The following is a 23,012-nucleotide window of genomic DNA, read 5'->3' on the forward strand; positions in this document are numbered from 1 at the left end:
GGGCAGATTGAAAGTGGGTGAGTTCAGGGAGACTGAGGATATCCTGCTGACTCCACTGTCACTGTGGGCATCAGTGTTTTTCACAGAGGAGTGTGGGTGAGGCACAGTGCATAGGAGGCTCTGTCAAGTTGCTGTCTACACCTATAATGCTTTCAGATGTGACATGATGCATTCCTATCACTGGGGTGCAATTGTTGAAGTGCTGAGATTTAATATTTATTTCATTTTATAGTGATGCTGAAAACATCAGTTATAAGTCTTAACCGATACACTGCCTATTTACTACATACTATTTACTTGTCAATCTCTAACCTCTGTATTCCATTTTTTCTCCCCCTGGTATTAAACCTGTGTTATACAACTGGCTTGATTACGCTATTTGGCACTGACAAGATTACACTATTTGGATATATAGTTTTACTTGAGCTGACTTGAGTTTGGAAATGTTAAAAGAGAGAAATCATAATTATTTTGGCATTTGTATCCTGTCTATTCCATCAGCAGTTTACCCTTCAAACAACAGTGTGCAGTTTATCTTCTCTGGCAGTCGCAAGTATAAAGCCTGCTTTTCTACAATCGAATGCACTGTCAGGATATACTTCAAATAGAGATCTAATTCATCCAAATGCCATTCAAGTTTGAAGAATTATTGATTTCTTTGGCAGTGTGTATATGTATATGTATACACGTATACACGTCGTCTCAACGTCAGCGACTACGTGACGGTAATTAACATCTCTAATACTATCTTGACACCTCCACAAATAACTCTCCTAAATCAGGGTCTTTCATTTGTCCCAACAAGTTATATTAATGTACTCGGATTGAAGACAGATTGCTTTAAATTGGTGGGATCGCTACATCTAAAAAAATATTTTAAATCGTCAAAAGGATCTACATATCGTACCAGTACATCTATTCAAATTCAAGACACCAAAATACAGAGAAGATCTTTTAAAAAGAAATCGTATTTTCTTCCAAATATGAATTAGAATTCTAGTATTGTGACTTTTACCAATTTAATTATCGAGACATTGACAAACTAATTAACAAGAAATCTCGTCCATTACATCATAACTTAACAGTAGAGGAACGAACTGCATTGAATCAACTTCAGAGAAATAAGGACATTGTCATCAAGCCTGTGGATAAAGCTGGAGCTGTTGTAGTAATGCAAGCTGACAAATATAGATTAGAAGTGTTATTAGAAGTGTTATCTGCTATTAAAGAGAAGATCAGTCTAATTGTAGACCAAGCTGTAAAAATGGTTGGATTAGTAAAACGGAACTAGATTTTTTAAAATGTAGACCATTCAGTCTGACCAGCATTCTACTGTCTCCCGAAAATACATAAAGATCCTATTAACCCCCTTGGGAGAGACCCATCGTGGCGGGTATTGGATCTGTAATTGAACCTCTCTGTCAGTATGTGGATTCATTTTTGCAACCTTTTGTCCATTTACTCCCCTCTTATCTTTCTAACACTTGTGATGTTTTAAATGGTATTCATGATCTAAAAGTTGAATCTGATAATATTCTTGTTTCACTTGATGTAAACAGTCTTTATACTAATCACACATGCAGGTGGAATTGATAGGAATTGATCTTTCTATTTAAATTCTAGACCTACTGATTCAGTTATACCGTCAAAGCTTCTTCTAGACTTTCTGGAATTATGTTTAACATCTAATTATTTTTTGTTCAAAGGTAAATATTTTTTGCAGATGAAGGGTACTGCTATGGGAGCAGCCTTTGCACCCAACTATGCAAATCTTTATATGGGTTTTTGGGAGGAGAATTTTATTTTCAGTAATTCAGTTTTTTTTTTTTTTTTTTTTTACCATATATTATCTTATGGTGCAAGCATACTGATGATGTATTTCTAATTTGGTCGCGGACAGATCTACAAGTAAAACAGCTTGTTGACTATATAAATTCTGTCAATAGTATCTTAAAATGTAAGTGTGAGTTTGATATTCAAACAATATAGTTTCTGGATCTTGAAATTTCGAAGGGAGTAAATAACACCTTACAAACCACTGTTTTCAAAAATGACGGATCGAAATTCTTTGCTACAAGCAAATAGCCAGCACCCGGGCCATATGGTAAGAAACTTACCAATAGGACAGTTTCTATGTGTGAGAAGAAAGGTGAGGTTAGTTTTGAAAATAAATCCATGGAAATGTATTTTAAATTCAGAAAAAGGGGATATAATACTGAAATGTTAATAACTGCGAGAGAAAAAGCCATAAATACAGAACGAGACTCGCTCCTTAAAATGAAAATGGGTAAGAATAAGAATGAAAACAAAATATCTTTTTCAACTGAATTTAACTATTTGTCTAACGATGTTAGAAGAATACTTTATAAACATTGGCATATTTTGAAAAGTGATTCCTCAGTGAATGAAATAGTAGAGGATGTGCCATGTATTACTTTTAAATGTTCAAAAAACATCAACGACAAATTGATACATTCGCTAAGTACAAAACCAGACTTGGGAAGTACCTGGTTGCCAAAACCCCACGAGTGGTAACTTTAAATGTGGTCATTGTATACATTGCTCCAATACCTGAAATACGAAATCTCTCTTATCCTTTCACTGGCCGAAAAATTAAATGGTTTTATCAATTGCAATACTGCGGGGGTTATGTAAATGTTGACGTGTCCTTGCGGATTACTCTGTGTGGGACAGACTAAAAGACCACTTACGATTCGGATCGCTGAACATAAAGCAGCGATTAGAAATCAAAATGTAGAGTACTCTATAGCCAAATATTATATGAAGGCTGGGCATGGATCTTCACCACACTCGCTTCATTGTTTGGGTTTGGAGAAGATTAGTATACCTGAAAGAGTAGGTAATCTGGTCAATTTGTTACTGAGGAGAGAGACATATTGGATATTGACATTACAGACATTAGACCCACTGAATGAGGATCTTAATTTTTTTCCTTTAATTTGATGTATGTATGTTTAATAATATTTCAGTACATTGTCAGTTGTCTAATAATTGATTGAAAGAGTAACTAATTCATATTTTAAAGTATTTTAATTGAATAATGGATTGATAATGATATGTAAATGTTTTACTAATAACGGAATATTCACACTTTGAAACAACTGTGAGGTATAATTGTTAATTGAATATAGAAGGATGGTGCTAATGATTAATTTATATCAGATGTATTTAAGAGATTCGCCCATTGTTTTTTCATGATGCTCTGAGGAGGATAAGTTGAAATGTGTAAGCATCATGACATTCCCCTTTTCTCCAATAAATAGTTTTTTGTGACATCGGTGAATGTGGACTGTTTTTAGATGGGAGCTGCTAAAAATGGGGGTGTTCTAAAACTTTTGACTGGTAGTATGTATGTGTGTGTGTGTGTATATATATATATATATATATATATATATACACACACACACATACATACTACCAGTCAAAAGTTTTAGAACACCCCCAGTGGTAAACTGCCAGAGGTTAAAAAAAAAAGTTTAGGTTACCAAAAACTGGAAAATATTATACATTGCAGAGTTATATACGGTTACTACACCCTCTTAAGCATTATTTGGCAGTGTTACACGCAGCTGCTGTGCATAGAAGTTACACTGTATTCCTAAATTGCACACATCGTTTGAAAGCTTATTCTCTTAGCTACCAGCGTGTTTCATTCTCAAACACATCTGATTTACAGTTTACGTGTCGCCGCCGTGTCCGGGGGGGGTCTCGGGTTTTATTCAGACAGTCACAGATCACTCAGTTTCGATCGGATTTCTTTGCAAATAGGCTTGTTTTGTTCAGAACAACCTAACGATTAATCCAGTATATATTATTTTATGTTCTATCAAACCCAGAGAAGTTCAGATCCCATGATGTAAAATCGTTGTGTATTAGTACACTGTAAATAGTTTTCCATCTTGACATTTTGAGCTCTCTAGGGGTGTGTGTTACTTCTACCAAAACGTGGATGGTCTTGTTTTGATCAGTAGACTGTCTGGTTCCAAAATGTCATAATTGTCAATATTTCCTGAGATTTTGTATTCCTACTCAGATCAAGTATCCCTCCATCCCCCCATTTCAGAAGGGGGGGGCTTAAATGTGTGGGGTGGTATAAAGAACAAATTTTTCACATCAGAGAATGATTCACATCGTTAGAGTGAGAATATCAGCTTTCATGGAATACCAAACACTTGGCAAACAACATAACAGTGAACAGTACACATGATGGGATTAATGAGAAGCACACAGATTTGATGCCCTTTTAAGGTGTTACATTTTGTTAAACAATACGATTCCATGATTTATTTTTATCTCCAGTTGTTTATTTGTTCTATGCTTTAATTTCACATTGAGTACATTGAGATATTAAACTGCATACATTTTAATGAAAAACTGGAAAATTAAGGTGTTCTAAAACTTTTGACTGGTAGTTTGTGTGTGTATACACTGCTCCAAAAAATTAAGGGAACACTTAATCATCACAGTCAATTAAACTTCAGGGATATCAATCTGTCCACTTAGGAAGCCTAAGCGATTGTGAATCAATGTCACCTGTTTTGGTGCAAATGAAAGTGACAACAGATTACTGGAGATGCAACAGCAAGACAACCCCCAAAAAGGGAATGGTTTTGCAGGTGGTGGCCACAGACAATTGCTCTCTCCTTATCCTTCCTGACTGATTCTTCTCTAGTTTAGCATTTTGCTAGTGTCCTTGTCACTACTGGTAGCATGAGGCAGTACCTGCAGCCCATTCAGGATGCACAGGTAGTCCAGCTCCTCCAGGATGGCACATTCATATGTGGCGTTGCAAGAAGGTTTGCTGTGTCTCCCAGTACAAGAGCATGGAGGAGATGCCAAGAGACGGGCCGTTACACGAGGAGAGCTGGACAGGTATACAGTGAGAGGAAAAAATTATTTGATCCCCTGCTGATTCTGTACATTTGCCCACTGAAAAAGAAATGATCAGTCTATAATTTTAATGGTAGGTGTATTTTAACAGTGAGAGACAGAATAACCCAGAATAATCCAGAAAAAAAACGCATTTCAAAAAAGTTATAAATTGATTTGCATGTTAATGAGGGAAATAAGTTTGGGGAATACATTTGTGGCCAATCAGATGCCTCCCTGATGGTATTACATGATGGATAAGTATCTGCCTGTACTTCTCAGCATTGAGGAGATCATTAATTTTGACCAAATCCCGAACTCCATTTGCAGAAATGCAGCCCCAAACTTGCAAGGAACCTCCACCATGCTTCACTGTTGCCTGCAGACACTTATTCGTGTACCGCTCTCCAGCCCTTCAGCGAACAAACTGCCTTCTGCTACAGCCAGATATTTCACATTTTGATTCATCAGTCCAAATCAGTCAAATCTGCCATGAAGAATGTGCCAAAATCACTCCAACACTTTGTGCAAAGGTCGTATATACCAAGCCCAAAAGACTTAAAGCTGTGAAAGGTAGCTCTACCAAATATTAATGTGTGGTTGTTGAATACTTATGCCAGCAACATCTTTTTTATTCTTTCTTACAAATATTTCCCAACATACAACCAATGCCACCTTACAGTAATTTATTTTGAGTTTCAGTGTTTTAAAATAAAATATCAGACCAAATGAAATTTCAGTGTACCATTAGTAATTCAGTAATTTGTGAGAATTGGTCAAGGGTCTGAATACTTTTACAAGGCACTGTGTATGAGTATATATATAATATGAACAAAAGTACTTCTGTCAGAGTATCCCATTTCCTCTGATTTTGAAAGGAAATAAAAAGGTGGAAATATGTCAATTAATTTTTTTGTATACTCTGTTTATTACAGATTGTGACTGAGGCAGTTACAACATGGTATTTATATTGATTTTAATATATCATAATTAGAGGTGTTTGTTTTTCCTGTTTTCTTGTTTATAACCTTTGTAAATATAACAGTTGAAAGGACACTGACAAATATAGACTCCCCAAAATTTGCTCTGACTCGAGCAGCAGCCAAAAACAGAGTTCCATTAATTCAATTATCTAGTGATTTTTCAAGTCCACTTCTTTTTTGGCGGGGTGGTGGTGTTTTGGCAAATAGTCCTAAACTTAATTTAAATCACATTCCAGTTCTGTACATGGATGATACTGTCTCTAACTTATTCAGTGAATGCAGTTTGAATGGGTCCCCTCCTGGGACTCCTTGAAGATTTTATATGTACTTGGTGTTTACAATGCAGTGGCACTGCCTTTCACATCTGAAGTCTTCAAATACTATATAGAATTATACCAACCACTATTATATAGCCAGCATTTAGAGCATCATGGCCCTCCGAGGACTCCCTCCTCACCTGCTTGGGACAGATTAGCTGGTTGTGAGAGTGTACTGGTTGTGCTTCGATGAGCTGTGTAATGAAGTCATTTTGTCATACGGGCGGCTAACCTAACCTGCCATTGTATGATAGGTATGTGCTGTGTCTTTGTATTTGGCACTAGGTGGAACACATTAATTTCTATGGAGAATTTCAGAGCAGTTAGTAATAGATGTCAGCATTAGCGAAAATTCTATATCTGATCTACTGATCCAACTGGCTTCTTTGACATACTGATGGGTGTAGGTTTTTATGAAAAAGTAACAGACAGTTTGCAACCAGCAAGCCCTGAACCCAGTATGAACCTGTGTCTGGATTGTGGAATAAGCAACCTGATCAAGGGTCTTGCAGGTTGCCCAGCCTTTTAACTGCAGCATCTGGCAACAATGGAGAGAACAGTGTGTTAGCTTTTGAGTCCATTTGACTGGCACTACAGTTACTATATCTGTGCGAATAGGACTGGAAATGCCAGGATTCATTTATGTAGTTGTGTCTCTGCAATGCAGTGCTTCATTACTCAGTAGAATTTTTGTTGTTGTTGTTCTTTCCAATAAAATGGTGGTAGCTTTTATTTATAGAGTGCCATTTATCAATGTCTGTTGTGGCCGCAGACCCGGGGTCAGCTAGACTTCCTGCTTCTGTAACTGGATTTATAACAGTGAATGCATCCAGAGGGTGTTAAAGTGTTTTGTTGCGGTCCAGTTCATTTAAAAGCTTGTGAAGTACCCAAACTAACCTGATTTGGTTTTATATGCGTTTCAGCATCCTGCTTCCAAAGGAGATGGCAGCCAAAATGGCAATCTGCTTATACCTACATATTACAGATTTTATGCTAAATGTTTTAAATTGTACTTAATGATTTAAATGCCAGTTGTCTAGTATTATGGATACAGATTAACATCTATGATCGTATTGATGGTGCAGATTCATATTTGTAATTAGAGTATCTTGTCTTTTCCACAGTTTTTAGTTTATAGTTCCCATTATATTTCTCATTCTTCATCTTCTGCATGATATTTGTCTCCATGCCAAAAAGGACCAGAGATTAGTGAGATTAGTTTTTCTGTGAAAAAATATAGTACCAAAAGTATTTTCCCAAGTTTTTACTGGGGGAGGTGGTGGTCCAGCCCTTCTGCCAGGCCTGTTGTTCCCCTCCGCCAAGCGCGTAAACCCAAAGCTTTCACATATCCACTTGCTCATGCTAAGTCTAAAATGGTTTTCTAAACTACTGAAAGTGTTTTAGTAAACCAGTGTATTTTCTTGATTTGAAACCAAATTTGTATTTTGTATTCGTGCCAGTTAAAAAAAAAAAAATATATATATATTTCTACTGTTGTGATGGTGGAATTTTAACCAGAGTTCTTGAAGTTCAGTGAGCTCTTAAAATCCTGTATAGCCTCAAAAATCATGGATGCCAAACCCTTGTGAAACACCTGTGACCGCGCTGATTTATTTCCAGCTGTAGCTGTTCTGCCTCCAACTGCGGACGAGCAGCTTCTTTTTCCAGTGTGAACAAAATATGCCTCGTGCATGATGCTCTATTTGTGCCCTATTTATACCTGATTGAAATTCCATTCCATGCTCATGGGTTTTTCAGTCCCATGTACCTAATTTATTTTGAAATACCAACTTACTTATTTCTCTAGTAAAAAAAACAACAACGTACAAACAGGTGTCATGTTCCATCTCGCTGTTCCATTAGTACTCAGAAAATGGGTCATGATCTCTCAGAGGTTTGTGTGGAGAGCCCTGAGTTTTCAATTGATTCCATTACCGAGAGATTTTTAATGTAATGGGCCACGTCTGTTGCACCTGAAAAGGTTTTCTTTGGTGTTTTCATTTTTGTTTCCGTGGGTTTGTTGAAAGCTCTCCATTATATGCTAAATTGAAAATGTATGTAGTTGTGCGTGCGTGTATTTATTTGTTTTTTTATTAATTTTGTTGCTTGTCTGGCCCTTGTTATGTCAGTCTGAATTTATGATTTGTTGTTCCGCATTGTGTTCTTGCCTGTCCATGTCGGTCTGCTCACCCGTTCATGTTGTTGTGTTACTAGTGTTTCCCTTGATTTCATTCCAATGCTGGAATGACACAGGACTTTTTTTTTTCCAAGTAGTGTTTTGCTGCATAGCTGGGGATTAATCATCTAGACACAACTGTCAAAAATCATCCCTGTTCAAGAGGAAGCATCTTCTGTTTTGTCTTCCTCTTCCTCACCCTTGTGTAATCAAAAAACATCAAAATGATAAAAAAAAGCAAAAAAAGCTTGAAGACCTCTGCCAATCTGCTTCTGATTCTGTATCAGAACAGTATTGTGAACCACGTATAGCCTGCCAAGAACCTGATGTAATGTAGCCACAGCTTCAACAGAAAAATCCCTAAATGCCATGCTGAGCAGTGACTCAGAGCCAGCTCTTGTACTGGTTGCCGAAGCAGGACCCCACTGAACCTGGCTTTCCACAGATGTCTATTGTCTGTGGGCCAGGAGCTCTAAGAGATCGCTCTGAGAAACCAGGGGTGAACTTAGTGCTTGCACGCTTTGCCACATCAAATTGTTTAAGGGTATACCTCTTGAACACAAACGGTAAACACAAAAAAACAGAGCAATGCTTAAAGTTGGTACTGTTAAGAGTCTAGTATAATATAGTATAATATTTTATAATAGTATAAAATAATAATAATGTTACTGTTACTCCGTGGGCTATGACTACTCACAGCACCATTAAAGAACGTGGGCTTCATCTCTGCAAGTGACGTCTCCAGTGTTCAGCTTCCGCTCCTCAATGCTGTTTCAATCAGCAGCAGTAATCGGGACCTTCATTCTAAATCCTGAAGTAATATTCAAGGGCTGAAATGCACTGAGGAGTTATCCGAGTATCAGAGAAAAACAACATTACATTAATATAGATGATGGATTGCAATCAAAATTCAGGATTCAGCTGGAATGTTATGTTTCTTTGAAAAAGAGAAGTATTCAAATACCTTTAAATCTGTAATATATGACTTCTACAAAACGTTCTGGAAAAGTGCAAAACAAGATGAAGGTGTCAGTTTTGGGTTATGTAGCATAACATGTTTGCATAATGGGGAAGTGCACTATTTTAATTTTTTTTTTTTTTTTTGCTTATAACTGTGTTATGAAGTATGTATATATTTTTGTATTTGAATACATTTTGCGATTACATTTTGAAGAATTATGCAGGACAGTTTTCAGGCTATATGTCTCTGTCTTTCTATAAAAATGTCTACTTTAGAATGCAAATTAAATGAAGAAACAAACTAAACTCTATAGAGGGGTATGATTCATTTTCTCTCTTTCTTATGCTATTTAATTTCTTCAAACCCAACTTATTATTACTGATTATCTAATATATACACCGATCAGCCATAACATTATGACCACGTGCCAAATATTGTGTAGGATCCCCCTTTTGCTGTCAAAACAGCCCTGACCCGTCAAGGCATGGACTCCACTAGACCTCTGAAGGTGTGCTGTGGTATCTGGCACCAAGACGTTAGCAGCAGATCCAGCACATCCCACAGATGCTCGATTGGATTGAGATCTGGGGAATTTGGAGGCCAAGTCAACACCTTGAACTAGTGATTCATCAGACCAGGTCACCTTCTTCCATTGCTCCGTGGTCCAGTTCTGATGCTCACGTGCCCATTGTAGGTGCTTTCGGCAGTGGACAGGAGTCAGCATGGGCACCCTGACTGGTCTGCGGCTACGCAGCCCCATACGCAACAAACTGCGATGCACTGTGTGTTCTGACACCTTTCTATCAGAACCAGCATGAACTTTTTCAGCAGTTTGAACTACAGTAGCTCGTCTGTTGGATCAGACCACATGGGCCAGCCTTCGCTCCCCATGTGCATCAATGAGCCTTGGCCTCCCATGACCCTGTCGTCGGTTCACCGCTTTTCCTTCCTTGGACCACTTTTGATAGGTACTGACCACTGCAGACCGGGAACACCCCACAAGAGCTGCAGTTTTGGAGATGCTCTGACCCAGTCATCTAACCATCACAATTTGGCCCTTGTCAAAGTCGCTCAGATCCTTACGCTTGCCCATTTTTCCTGCTTCTAACGCATCAACTTTGAGGATAAAATGTTCACTTGCTGCCTAATATATCCCACCCACTGACAGGTGCCATGATAACGAGATTATCAGTGTTATTCACTTCACCTGTCAGTGGTCATAATGTTATGGCTGATCAGTGTATATACATATATTTTTATATGTATGCATATATATATATATATATATATATATACATATACACTCACCTAAAGGATTATTAGGAACACCTGTTCAATTTCTCATTAATGCAATTATCTAACCAACCAATCACATGGCAGTTGCTTCACTGCATTTAGGGGTGTGGTCCTGGTCAAGACAATCTCCTGAACTCCAAACTGAATGTCTGAATGGGAAAGAAAGGTGATTTAAGCAATTTTGAGCGTGGCATGGTTGTTGGTGCCAGACGGGCCGGTCTGAGTATTTCACAATCTGCTCAGTTACTGGGATTTTCACGCACAACCATTTCTAGGGTTTACAAAGAATGGTGTGAAAAGGGAAAAACATCCAGTATGCGGCAGTCCTGTGGGCGAAAATGCCTTGTTGATGCTAGAGGTCAGAGGAGAATGGGCCGACTGATTCAAGCTGATAGAAGAGCAACTTTGACTGAAATAACCACTCGTTACAACCGAGGTATGCAGCAAAGCATTTGTGAAGCCACAACACGTACAACCTTGAGGCGGATGGGCTACAACAGCAGAAGACCCCACCGGGTACCACTCATCTCCACTACAGATAGGAAAAAGAGGCTACAATTTGCACAAGCTCACCAAAATTGGACAGTTGAAGACTAGAAAAATGTTGCCTGGTCTGATGAGTCTCGATTTCTGTTGAGACATTCAGATGGTAGAGTCAGAATTTGTCGTAAACAGAATGAGAACATGGATCCATCATGCCTTGTTACCACTGTGCAGGCTGGTGGTGGTGGTGTAATGGTGTGGGGGATGTTTTCTTGGCACACTTTAGGCCCCTTAGTGCCAATTGGGCATCGTTTAAATGCCACGGCCTACCTGAGCATTGTTTCTGACCATGTCCATCCCTTTATGACCACCATGTACCCATCCTCTGATGGCTACTTCCAGCAGGATAGTGCACCATGTCACAAAGGTCGAATCATTTCAAATTGGTTTCTTGAACATGACAATGAGTTCACTGTACTAAACTGGCCCCCACAGTCACCAGATCTCAAGCCAATAGAGCATCTTTGGGATGTGGTGGAACGGGAGCTTCGTGCCCTGGATGTGCATCCCACAAATCTCCATCAACTGCAAGATGCTATCCTATCAATATGGGCCAACATTTCTAAAGAATGCTTTCAGCACCTTGTTGAATCAATGCCACGTAGAATTAAGGCAGTTCTGAAGGCGAAAGGGGGTCAAACACAGTATTAGTATGGTGTTCCTAATAATCCTTTAGGTGAGTGTATATATATATATATATATATATATGTGTGTGTAGTTTTTTACTTTCACCAGCTGCATCACAAGTTGGAGAATCCTAAGGAAGGCAAGAGCAGTGAAGTTAGTCTGAGTTTCTTTGTGCAATTCTAGGGAAGGGAATATATATGTAAAATGGTTTATTTCTCCAACAAGTAAAAACCTATTCTGTTCTGGGTAAAGCCTCAACTAGTTCTATAGTTTAACTTTTTTTTTTTTTAATCAATTTCAAATTATCTTTGGGAAATTTAATATGAGGGATTTCTGAATTTCAAATTTGTGTGTAGCTTTGCTTTTTTTAATTTAAAGCTTTGGTAAAAAAGTAAAGTAAGAATTACTTTAACGTAGGCCTATCTAATTTTTTTCAGGTAGTTATCTTTGTAACTTAGTTCAAACTGTTTTCATGGATAAGTTACACACTCAGCAGGTAGGAAACATTATAATGTACATTCAAGTCTATTAGTCCAACACTTGTACTATAATATTAAAGAAGGAAAAACACAAACAAAAAACGTTTTCCTAGAATGACTTAACATTTTCACAGAATGTACATATTTCAAGAAACATAATATAATAAGACTAAGGAAATACAATATATGACTTTAGTCTTGATTACAATGAAATTAAGATTTAAAGTAAAAAAAAATGTGTGCGACTCTGCGTAGGAGTAGTCATGGGATATTTTAAGTAGGAGCAGAAAACAGAAAGTTACATTAGTGCTATTTGCAGGGAGAAAAAACAGACATAATACAAGTTATAATGAAGGCAATGTAAAGTACACAATTTAGTACAGATACAGAAAGAAGAAAGAGTAGGGAGTCTGAAGGTGTGTGTGAGGGTGTTAGCTACTAAGATAGTTGGCCTCTTGTTTGCAACCATTCTTATTATATAAATGACTTCACACCTTTATTGTATTTTGATTGCTATATCTTGCTGTAAAACTGGTCAGGCTTGTAATTGTTTTTTGATTTCAATACCTGCATACTATGCATCCCTTATCTACTATGAGATGGATGTGATTTGGTTATGTGGGTTGTTGTTAAACCAGGTGGATAAAACCAAGTCACTAAATTTGTAATCATTGATGTCAACTTTTGTCAGAAGTTTATAAGCTCATAAATAGGTACGTGTATATATTTTTTCAGATTAGGCATTGTTGATAAGGTGTTCTATAGGCTGAATACAGAACTTCATGAACCCAGTTACGAAGTTTCAGAAAGTTAACAGGAACTAGTTTGTCAGAAACATTAAGATTTTTGACACAATGATGCTGAAGGTATCCACTTTACTTACTCACTATCTTTTAAATGTGAAATTGCATTTTGCCTTACAGTAGGTTGTATGGAATTTTGATTGTTAAAACCTATAACTATGTACATTATTCAGCATAATAATTGTTTTGCTCAAATAACCAGGAACAAATTTAAAATCAAAGTAAGAGACTGTCACCCAGAAATATGTTATTAGATACAATAGTACATATAAGAAAGGCTTGCATAGTGTATACATCTGATGACTACCTAGGGACCGAAAGCAATGTATGATCGCTTCTATGGTAGCAATTACATGAGTATTTCCCTTGATTTCTCCAAAGAAAGGAGATTATATATATTAAGCTACATCATTTGATTTAATGAAATAAGAATTTTCTTTGATTGTGTAACAGTTTCTCTGAGGTTCGTTTTGAAGCCCTCGAGTGTTAAATCTAATCTAAGGAGATGATTTACTTGTGGCTGAGCTTCTTTGCTTATTATAGTGTCTTCTCTCTTTGTTGATGCAAATATGAATCTCTGCAGGAACAGCACACAACACTCAAAGAAGGCTGCTCTTTCACTGACAATTTAACTGCATTTATTATTGTGGCTGAGAAAGACAAAGAGAGTGACAGCAAAGTCAACTAAAATGGTTTACAGATGAGCCATTTAGCAGGGTGTTATTTATTTTTCTTTAGAACTGCATCTTACTACAACATAACAATAAATGGTCACCCTGGGATCTTTGCTCTTTTTCAAAATGTCAGGTTCTAACATCACAAAATGTATTGGTTTCTTTTTTCTTTTTTATATTTTAGTTTGGTGAGGGTTACATTTATTGCTGTACATTTGACTTTTGAGAAGATAGTTATTGATATAAATGGAGGCCCTGTTAAATTAACCTGGGTAGATCATAGTACACCTTTAGTTGTATGGCAATTCATCACTGATTTAGAGGTGACATCTAAATCGTAAACAGCAGCCCATGCTATAAATACTTACACTTTAGATCCATTCAAATTGTTACTCATTTGTTTAATAAAATATAAGTGCTGGTAATTTAAAATGCAGCAATACAGACCTAAACATTCACCAAGTCTTCTATTAAACTTTGAGCCAGAATGTGACAAACTATACATTAACATCAGTTTAATCATTTTGAAGATTTTCTATAACCACTGATGCTGAAATTAAATACTGAAGTAAAGGTTTGCCATTAAATGTGACCATATATAATTATAAGACATTTATTTTCATCCCTTACCTACAACCACAACTTTTTTATTTCGGTTTTCAATTCACAAAGAAATATTCTACTAAGGAAGAGAAAACAACATTGTTAATTTAATTTTAATGTTAATTTTTTATACAATGAAACATGTAGTAAATGCATACTCTATTAAGGCAGTAAGCAGAGCATCAAGAATCTGGCTTTTTTTTTTTTTATATAAAAGTAAAGCTTTTGAACCCACAATGCTTCTGTCTGCTGTTTTTCTCACAATGCACACCTAATGAGACTTTCTAAAGTGAACCTCGTATGGAACACAAGTCTCACTTTTCACCTCCTGAAAGCAACATAAGGCATGAAAGGCAATTACATTTTAGGATAAGAAAACCTGGGACATTATCTCCCCTGTGTTAACATTGTCCTTGGATGACAATTCTCTGTCTGTAGTTTCCGTAAAACAGGTTTGCATTTTCCTTTATTCAAACTGATTAACTCCTTTTCTATGAGGAAAAAGATTGGGCATTAATTAAGATAGGGGAAATAGCAATGGAGTGGGGATTTTTTTATTAAGGAGGCAACACTGTAATTTAAAGTATGTGCAATATTATTTTTATGTATTTTGTTTTCTTTCAATTTTTAAGAACTTTATATAACAAACCTCTTTCTTTAATTTTCAGAATCTATTGTTTTGATGATCTTATGATTGCCTTTCTGTCTGAGGGCCACTATTTATATTATAAAATATGTATTTATTTCCCCACAGAGAAAAAAGAAGTTACCCAGAGCCTTGAAAACTACACCTCAAAGTGTCCCGGAGGAATGGAAGTCATTACTCTTCCTGATGGACTCAAACTGCTTCCTGTGCCATTTACCAAACTCCCAATTGTTAAGTGAGTCTTGTTTCCTGTCATATCATCATATCAAATTCAGGGAAATGTCAGCTATGAAATACATGACTTACACAACAAGATTTAAAACATTTCAATGCTTTCCTTGTAAATCAATAAATAACATATACAATTCATTATTTATTGTATATATGTATATATATATATATATATATTCAGACGTGATTGTAACCAGTTCGGACCTGCATTTGGTCCTACCTTCTCTGGTATTAGTGGCTGGCTCTGAATCAGTTTTGAAGCTTTGAACTTTCTGCTATACCCAAGGCTGCCATTTCAATCTGAGTTGGCTTCTTGCCTTATTGTTTATTGCCAAAGGAATTCCAATAAACAGGAAAACAAAATGTAAATACAGGTGGGTGCTTCTGTAATGGCTCAACTATATATATCCCCATATTGTTACGGTTTATATAGAGTGCTTCAAAACTTTCCATAACACTCTGCCTTAAAGATGCAGTTCTTGGCATTGCTGGTTAGATAATAGATAGTAGGGCTGGATTTATGCCATGTTTAACTACATTGAAGTGTAAAAGTGTACTATTAGACTGTCTGGCTGCTTAGATAGAACATGTTTAGAGTGAGGGAGAGATAAACCAAACCACTGCAGCATCTTGCTAGCCTAAAGCAATAAATGTCCCATTCTCATACTTTGTAGTATTGTGGCAGCAAATTTGAATGTTACAAAAACCTTTATTGAAAACCCCACCATTCTCTCACCATTTTTGTTTTAACTTTAACTAAGATTTTCCTTTTGTTTAACAATCACTGTTCCAGTATCTCATAGACTGTAGTGAGTACATTTTCATGAAGTATCTGGTATCTGGTAAATTTTGAAGTATCTGGTGTCAGACACAATCTTCATATCTTCTCTTGGTGACAGGTCAGTTAAACTACTGAATCTGCCAGTTAGTCTGCGACCTCACAAAGTGAAGAGCCTTCTGGGACAGAACATGGCCACCAAAAGCCCCTTCATTTACTCACCCATTATTGCCCACAACCGAGGAGAGGAACGGGGAAAGAAAATAGGTAGGGGGACTCTTAGCCTGTGTTATTTTGTCCTGGTCAGTTTGAATTCACTGTCTTGTATTATTGAAAACTATTATCATATAACTAACACCTTTGCATCCAGAAGCCTTTGTTTAGAGCAAACTGTTACAAACTAAAATACAAAACAAAAAACATTACATAAAGCGCATTAAACAATTAAAAGCAAAAACAGACACACACACATCAAAACAAACAAACAAATTAAAAACAAAAAACAGGTTATTTGAGTATTATTACTGCTTTGAAAAATGCCCAGAGATGATGCTGGTCTCACATAGGACAGTGAAATATTCCATAACCTCTTGACTCCCTCACCAAACTGCATTGCAGCAACACCTGCTGGAAGAAGCCAACCTGTGAATCATTGCGTGTGAACAACCTCAGCCTGCCAGTGTCCTCTCTGGGGTTAGAATCCATTACAGTAAACGCAATCACTTCTCTCTGAATTTTGCACCTTAGCTCTATACACATGGCTGAGCTGTTATAGCTTGAAGCCTTAACTGGGACAGAACTCACTGACTTTAGATCATCTCTCGACTACATTGTGAGAAGAGCCTTCAGGGACAGCATAGTTACCAGTGTGAAGAGCGTTGCCAGTTCTGGAGGGGTGGGGATTGAAAGGCAGCATGCCAGGTAACTATAGTTGTAGAAGTATTTAAGTAGAAAAGGTAACAGTAAACATTAATGCAAAAAACATGTTCCAGTAGAAGACGTCTTGCATTTGTTTTACACGACAGACATTTAATGTCACTGAGACACTGTTCTGTTCTTACTGATAACAGTAGGCATTAAGCAGAATCATCATGTTCTAAAATATAGTACCACCAGGAGCAAACTCAGCTCTTGTGTCTGTAATAATAAATAGATACAAGTAATTTAAGAATCTTAACAAAGCGTTAGAAATGCAGCCTAAGTGACTCTTTGTTGTTGAAATTTGCTGCTAATTTTAGTAGCTAAAGAACCCTCCAATACTGGCACTTGTTATATAAAGACAGATGGTTTAACAGCATGAATATACCCTGCCTTCCATGGAACCAGAGGATCTTGTTAGCCCTGCTTTCATGACAATTGCTTGAATCAAATGCTACTATTTTGCCAAAAGTCAGTCTGTGTTGTTCTGAGAGGTACTGCTAATATGAACACTTTGTTCTTTGATATTGAAACTGTGTTTTGTTTTTATTTGCATCACAGTTTGTGTGAGATTGTTTAAAGGCTACATTTCTGTATTTTCACATAGGTATCTTGTTATACCCTCATGGAAGGAATGTTTCACTATATACAGCAGCAGTATGAAAATGAAAAAGAAAAGGAACCATACTTCATTAGACCTTTTAAAACAGAAAGGTTATTGTGTTCAGTGATATCTGAAAAATATATTTTGTGGTCATATAGTTGATTTATTAGAAGATTCATAATTATAATTGCACTTTTGCAAGACCCTGGTTATATTTTTACAGAGAAATATATAAAATGTCTGTTTTTTTAACAGCACGTGCTTTCACTGCTGTACAAAAGATTAGATTGATTTGTGTAATTATGTAATTGACTCCCAGTGATACATTTTTGTATTACCTGAAATAAGATGTATTGTTACAGCTAAAATCTTGAATTAAATAAATAAATGACAAGAGATATCTTTTCAATCCTCGGCACACCCTTACTCTTCTCAGTTATTCATGATTGTTTGTTTTATTACAGCCGGGCTGTAAGTTTTGACAGGGTGCCCTTGTAAACCGGTCCTATTATCTCTGAACTGTGGTATAGATTAATATTTTACACCAATAAATCTGAAAAAACTACTTTAGCAACATGAATTTGTCATTCTGGATGGGGCAAGGCAACACACCCGGGCTCTAGTGAACTGAGTCACCATGTTGACATACAATATTTTATGTATAAAAAATTATACTTGTTTGTGTCTTTAACAAGTACATCCATTTTAATATTTTATGTAATTCCAAACATATCTCATCCAACAAACCTTAAATCCAGTTTAAAACCAGTCTAGTCGACACAACTTCCAGAGACTGAGTAAACATGTCTATATAATTTAGTATGTAGGATGTTTTTAAACTCTGAAAATCCAGGCCAGGCTCTGAAGCAGAGGCAGTTAAAGTCTCACAACATTTAAAGTCCGTTGAGCAATCAATGGTGATGTCCAGTTTATTAACAGGGCCACTGGCAGGGAACAGTACCAGAGTGCTCACAGAAAGCTGCACAAGCTGTATGGGATATATTTGATATGGAAATTAATCTCCAGCATTTTTCTTTTTTTCTTTCCCTATTCAGAGCCAGGCATATTTATGAACCGCAGAATTAATGGAGATACCTGTGTCACAGTGCTTTAGCTGTACGGCCTTTTCTAATAGTCTAGGCTCAGCTTTTGATGTACTAACAGCTAAAATAAAACCTGTTCCAGTCAAGGGTGTGTACAAAACTAAAACCTATGACAGTGGACTAATGTATATGCACAGCAACCTTTCTGTGACCGAATGAAATAATACACTTATAATAGACACACATATATATGGCAGACTGTTTCTTATTTTAGTATTCAGCCATAGTATGCAGTCTTTCCTCGTGTGCAGAGGAATCAGTGCAATTACATGTCAAAGAGAAAAAGTGCCCTTTATTTATGTTAAATCAGTTTGAGGTTTTTTGTGGGTTAAACTATGGATTCATGCTTTTCCACAGTGGAAATGTGCTGTCATTCCTTGAAAGGATTCATTTTGTATTGTACACCATTACTATCATTTTCAGCTAATCTCTAGCACATTATAGCTTGTGATTTTCCAAGACTTGGACATATCACAGTAAAATGGATTATGGATTTATATTTATGGAGCTGGTGACAGGCAATCATATAGACATGTGGATTATAAGAGAAACATCTGAGAGCTGTAACCAAAGGCCACACAATGTTAGTTATTTAATGTTCTTATTGTCATTTTCTGAAAAATGCTACATAATTGGTAGACAAAAAACAGTGTAGGCAGCAGGAAAATAAACATTGTGTAAGAATAGATATGGAATACAACTGAGCGTGAAGTCATCCAAAAATCATTCTACTACATATCAGACTTCTATTCTGTGTTTGTTGTATTTTTTTGACTTGGGAATCAATGGAAGTCATGCACAATATAATATAATAATTAATGATAATATACAATTTCCATGAATTTCCCCCCTCCAAATGAATGTAGTCATTTAAAGCTTTAAGTATTTTGTTCACATGCCAAGGACTATGCAGCCAAATGAGATGAGCATTAACCTGGCTTACCAGCTAAGTAATGCAATTGCAGTTCTTATAGGAAGAAAAAAGTTTGATATACCCCACAAGACATGTGCAAAGATTGCATGCCTGGGGTTTCAGATTAGCTTTGAAGGGAGAAAGCTCAAACATGAATGTAGTAATTTACTTAAACTCATAACTGTTTAAAGTGATGTGAATGTACTAGCAGTATGCATAATGTGAATGCCAGAGCAATCAACTTGAAATAGTTTCAGGTATACAGATTCTGGTTTACACGTTGCCCAATGTGCACTATTGGATGGAAACAAATGTGCTTGTTTGTTTCCTTAGACTTCATTTATAGGCATCATGGTATTTTCCATGATCATTACAAATTCAGCTTGAAAGGAAAATAAAATAAATTAAAGAGTACAAACTCATTGGGAGAGAGTACAATGTTGAAGGTTCTTCGCTCTACTCCCTGGATTACTAATATATTTCTGTGGACAGGACAACACCATTTAAAATGCACCTTCAGAAAGAGCCCAAGATGAGGCCACACCACATGTAAAGTGCTCCACCAGATGCTCAGGCACTGGGAGGCTCACAGACTTGTCAGCCATCTCTATAGTGTCCACAGTCCAGTGGTACCACCAACTCCACTGGCCTGTGTTAACATAGAAGGGAAAGAATTTTGGGAAGAAAGGCAAGGCTAGGCCAAAGCATAACTCTTGAGCCATCACTGCCAAAGCAAGAACAAGAGGGATGCACTGAAATAGCTGACACATTTTAGAGACAATTATAGCAAGCAAAAACACGGTCTTCAAGGAAACCAACTACAACCCAGCCAAGTGAAGCATCTCGAAACCGGCCTTGGAAAGTGCATCCAACAGCACATATGATTTTCACATTTAATTTGATTAGATTTTTTTTTCTTTTTTTTTTTCGGAATTTGAGACTTTGTTCAATAATGCCTTTAACAATATAGTTGAATAAGTAATTCAAAATGTAAATCTTTGCGAATAGTGTCCAAAGACTTCATGTTTTTTGGTATGATATTGATCTATGTATATGCCAGCATAAGTTTCTTGAATTAATTAATCTTTTATTGGTTTGAAAAATCACAAGTTTAACGCCTGAAGGCATCATGTAAAATCCAGTGATCTATAGACAGTCAGCTTTATGCCTGGAGAGATCTTTAAATCCAACTTGACTTTAAAGTACAACAGTGCTTTTTAATATGGGAGCTCCCTAAGGTTTTGTAGATTGAAAAGCAAATTAATAGTGGTATGAGGGGAATGTCCTATATTATTTACACATCTAAAATAAGTTCTAGATAAAATGGTCATGAATTATATAAAGCACCTTTAGTTTTGTTAGCATACATGTGATGATTATATATTAAATACATGCAGTCATCATATTTTGTCATGTAATGCTCACTTCAAGTTGAAGGTAGGTAAACTTATAGTAAGTAGTAGGTAGTAAGTAGGTAGTAAAATATAATATTATAAATTAGTATAATTTCAGTTTTATTTGTACAAGTCTATTTTGTAGCATAGTGGAATTGTTAATGCATCAGCAGCTACGGTCCCTCGGACCCTCTCTGCAAAGACACCTGACCATGCTGAAAATTCACAGTTGGATGTTTAAACAGCAAGGCTAACAAGCCAGTTAGGATTTTCCTTGAATTGCCTCAAGTTTGGAAAGTTCCACATCCCATTAGGTCTTCAGCCATGACCAACTCCTTCAACCGTGGTACAGTTTGTACTGTTAGGATGTTAACTATCAGCCTCTCACTTGCACAACAGATCCTGCAAATTGTTCATTGAGGCTTCTCCAGATGAGCCACAGCAGGCCTCTAAGCCATATTCATTTTCATTAACAGTGTTGAGTTGTTGTTTTTTTACCTCTCAAGCTTATCGGTCGAACTCATTTATGATAATAGTCAAACTGGGAGCATTCATAGATTGCCTCAGATCCAAACATGCTAACCCACAGATTATGATCATTTTTGTCTTCCTCAAACATTTATTTGTTTTATGCTCACTGTTTTAATGATCAGAAGGCAGTTTGAATTAAGTGATTGAAATATTTGTAAAGAGTGGAATAGAACAGCTCTGAGGTGGGATGCCATTGCTCTTGTAATCAATATGTTCACATACAGTCCATCTGGACTCTTTAAGACAGCAGTCTGATTGGCTTGCCGTGACCCCTTGATTTACACTACCCATTTTAAATGGTCTCTCTGTTTCAGTGACCATCAATCTTATTGACTGAATATCAGAGTTCTCCATTAGAATAGCCCACATTTAGCTTTTATTCATGTCAGAAGCCAGCAACATTGCAAAAATCATAAGCTTGCCAAAAGATATTTTACAATGTAGCCTACGCACAGCTTTGAGCTGATTCAGTCTCCCCTTCATATTTCAGCAAAGGGCTGCCGATTAATGCTTCTAACAGTAACTCTCTTTGAACCAGCCTGTGAAAAAGTAAGATCAACATGTGCATTGTTTTAGTTATGGTCAGGTCATCTGAATTCAATGGTATTAGCTTATCTTTTTTTGTTTTTGTGGGCAATAAGACTGGAGGGCTTTTAAGTTTTACTACACCTTTTTTGTGATGGGTATTCAATGATATAAGCTGTTAGGGATTTGCTGTCTTGCTCAAGTATGCAGGACTAGAGTATTTTACAGGGTTCCTATTGATGTCACATTCTATAAAACAGATTGATGCAAAGCTATAAAGCAGGGCTTCTATAAAAGTAGATTGTTTTTCCTATAATTGTTTTGAGACTTGGTCTAAGACCTGCTTTGTCTACTGGTATCCACTTCACTCCAGTCCACTATTATTGCAGTCAGTTTTAATAGTTTAAACTCATAAAGGGCAGAAGAACATAACACAACTTTAATATGTATAGTTATACTTCTGTCAGAGATTAATTTTGGCTGTCTGTGTCTATCTGGTTTAAGTTTGTTGTTTGTTAAACTACAGGATTCTTGTAAAACACATCCTTCTGTGCTGCCTGGCATATGTTACTCCATTTCCAGACCAGCTGACTATAATAAAACAATATATACATATAAGTGTTGCACAGCTCTCTTCAAATATAGCAGTGTCGCCAATGACCCTTCAAGCAATTGCACTGCAAATGGACTGGCATGGATCTTTGGAAAGAATCTCTAAGTTAATGAAATAGGTGTGCAATATAGAGCACTCTCAGAATTTAAACTTTATGTGCAAGAAAACCCCAAAACTACTTAATAAAGGCCTAATCAGAGTAATGTGTAACTGAACCAAGGAAAGAGTTCATTTTTACTTTTATTTTTCTTTGTGCACCCAAAAAAAAAGATTGTATAAAATGTTATTTTAGTATAATGGTCATTTGGTTTTATGATAAGAAAAAAGTAATGTTGGAACTATTACATTGCTTTGTGTTTCACACAGAGCTTATTTGCTGAAATTAATCACTCAGTTATATTAAA

General features: G+C 36.5%; 1 protein-coding gene across 2 annotated transcripts in view; it reads left to right on the forward strand.

The window, feature by feature from the left end:
- Positions 1–23,012, forward strand: part of trappc9 (trafficking protein particle complex subunit 9) — a 341,171-nt gene that overhangs the window by 49,311 nt on the left and 268,848 nt on the right. For both annotated transcript variants that reach the window (XM_066715841.1, XM_066715842.1), the window contains 2 exons: positions 15,107–15,233; positions 16,129–16,274. In XM_066715841.1, the coding sequence (XP_066571938.1) occupies positions 15,107–15,233; positions 16,129–16,274 (273 nt within the window). The remainder of the gene's footprint in view (positions 1–15,106; positions 15,234–16,128; positions 16,275–23,012) is intronic.

Source organism: Amia ocellicauda, chromosome 10 (assembly GCF_036373705.1).
Source record: "Amia ocellicauda isolate fAmiCal2 chromosome 10, fAmiCal2.hap1, whole genome shotgun sequence".
Taxonomy (NCBI): Eukaryota; Metazoa; Chordata; class Actinopteri; order Amiiformes; family Amiidae; genus Amia; species Amia ocellicauda.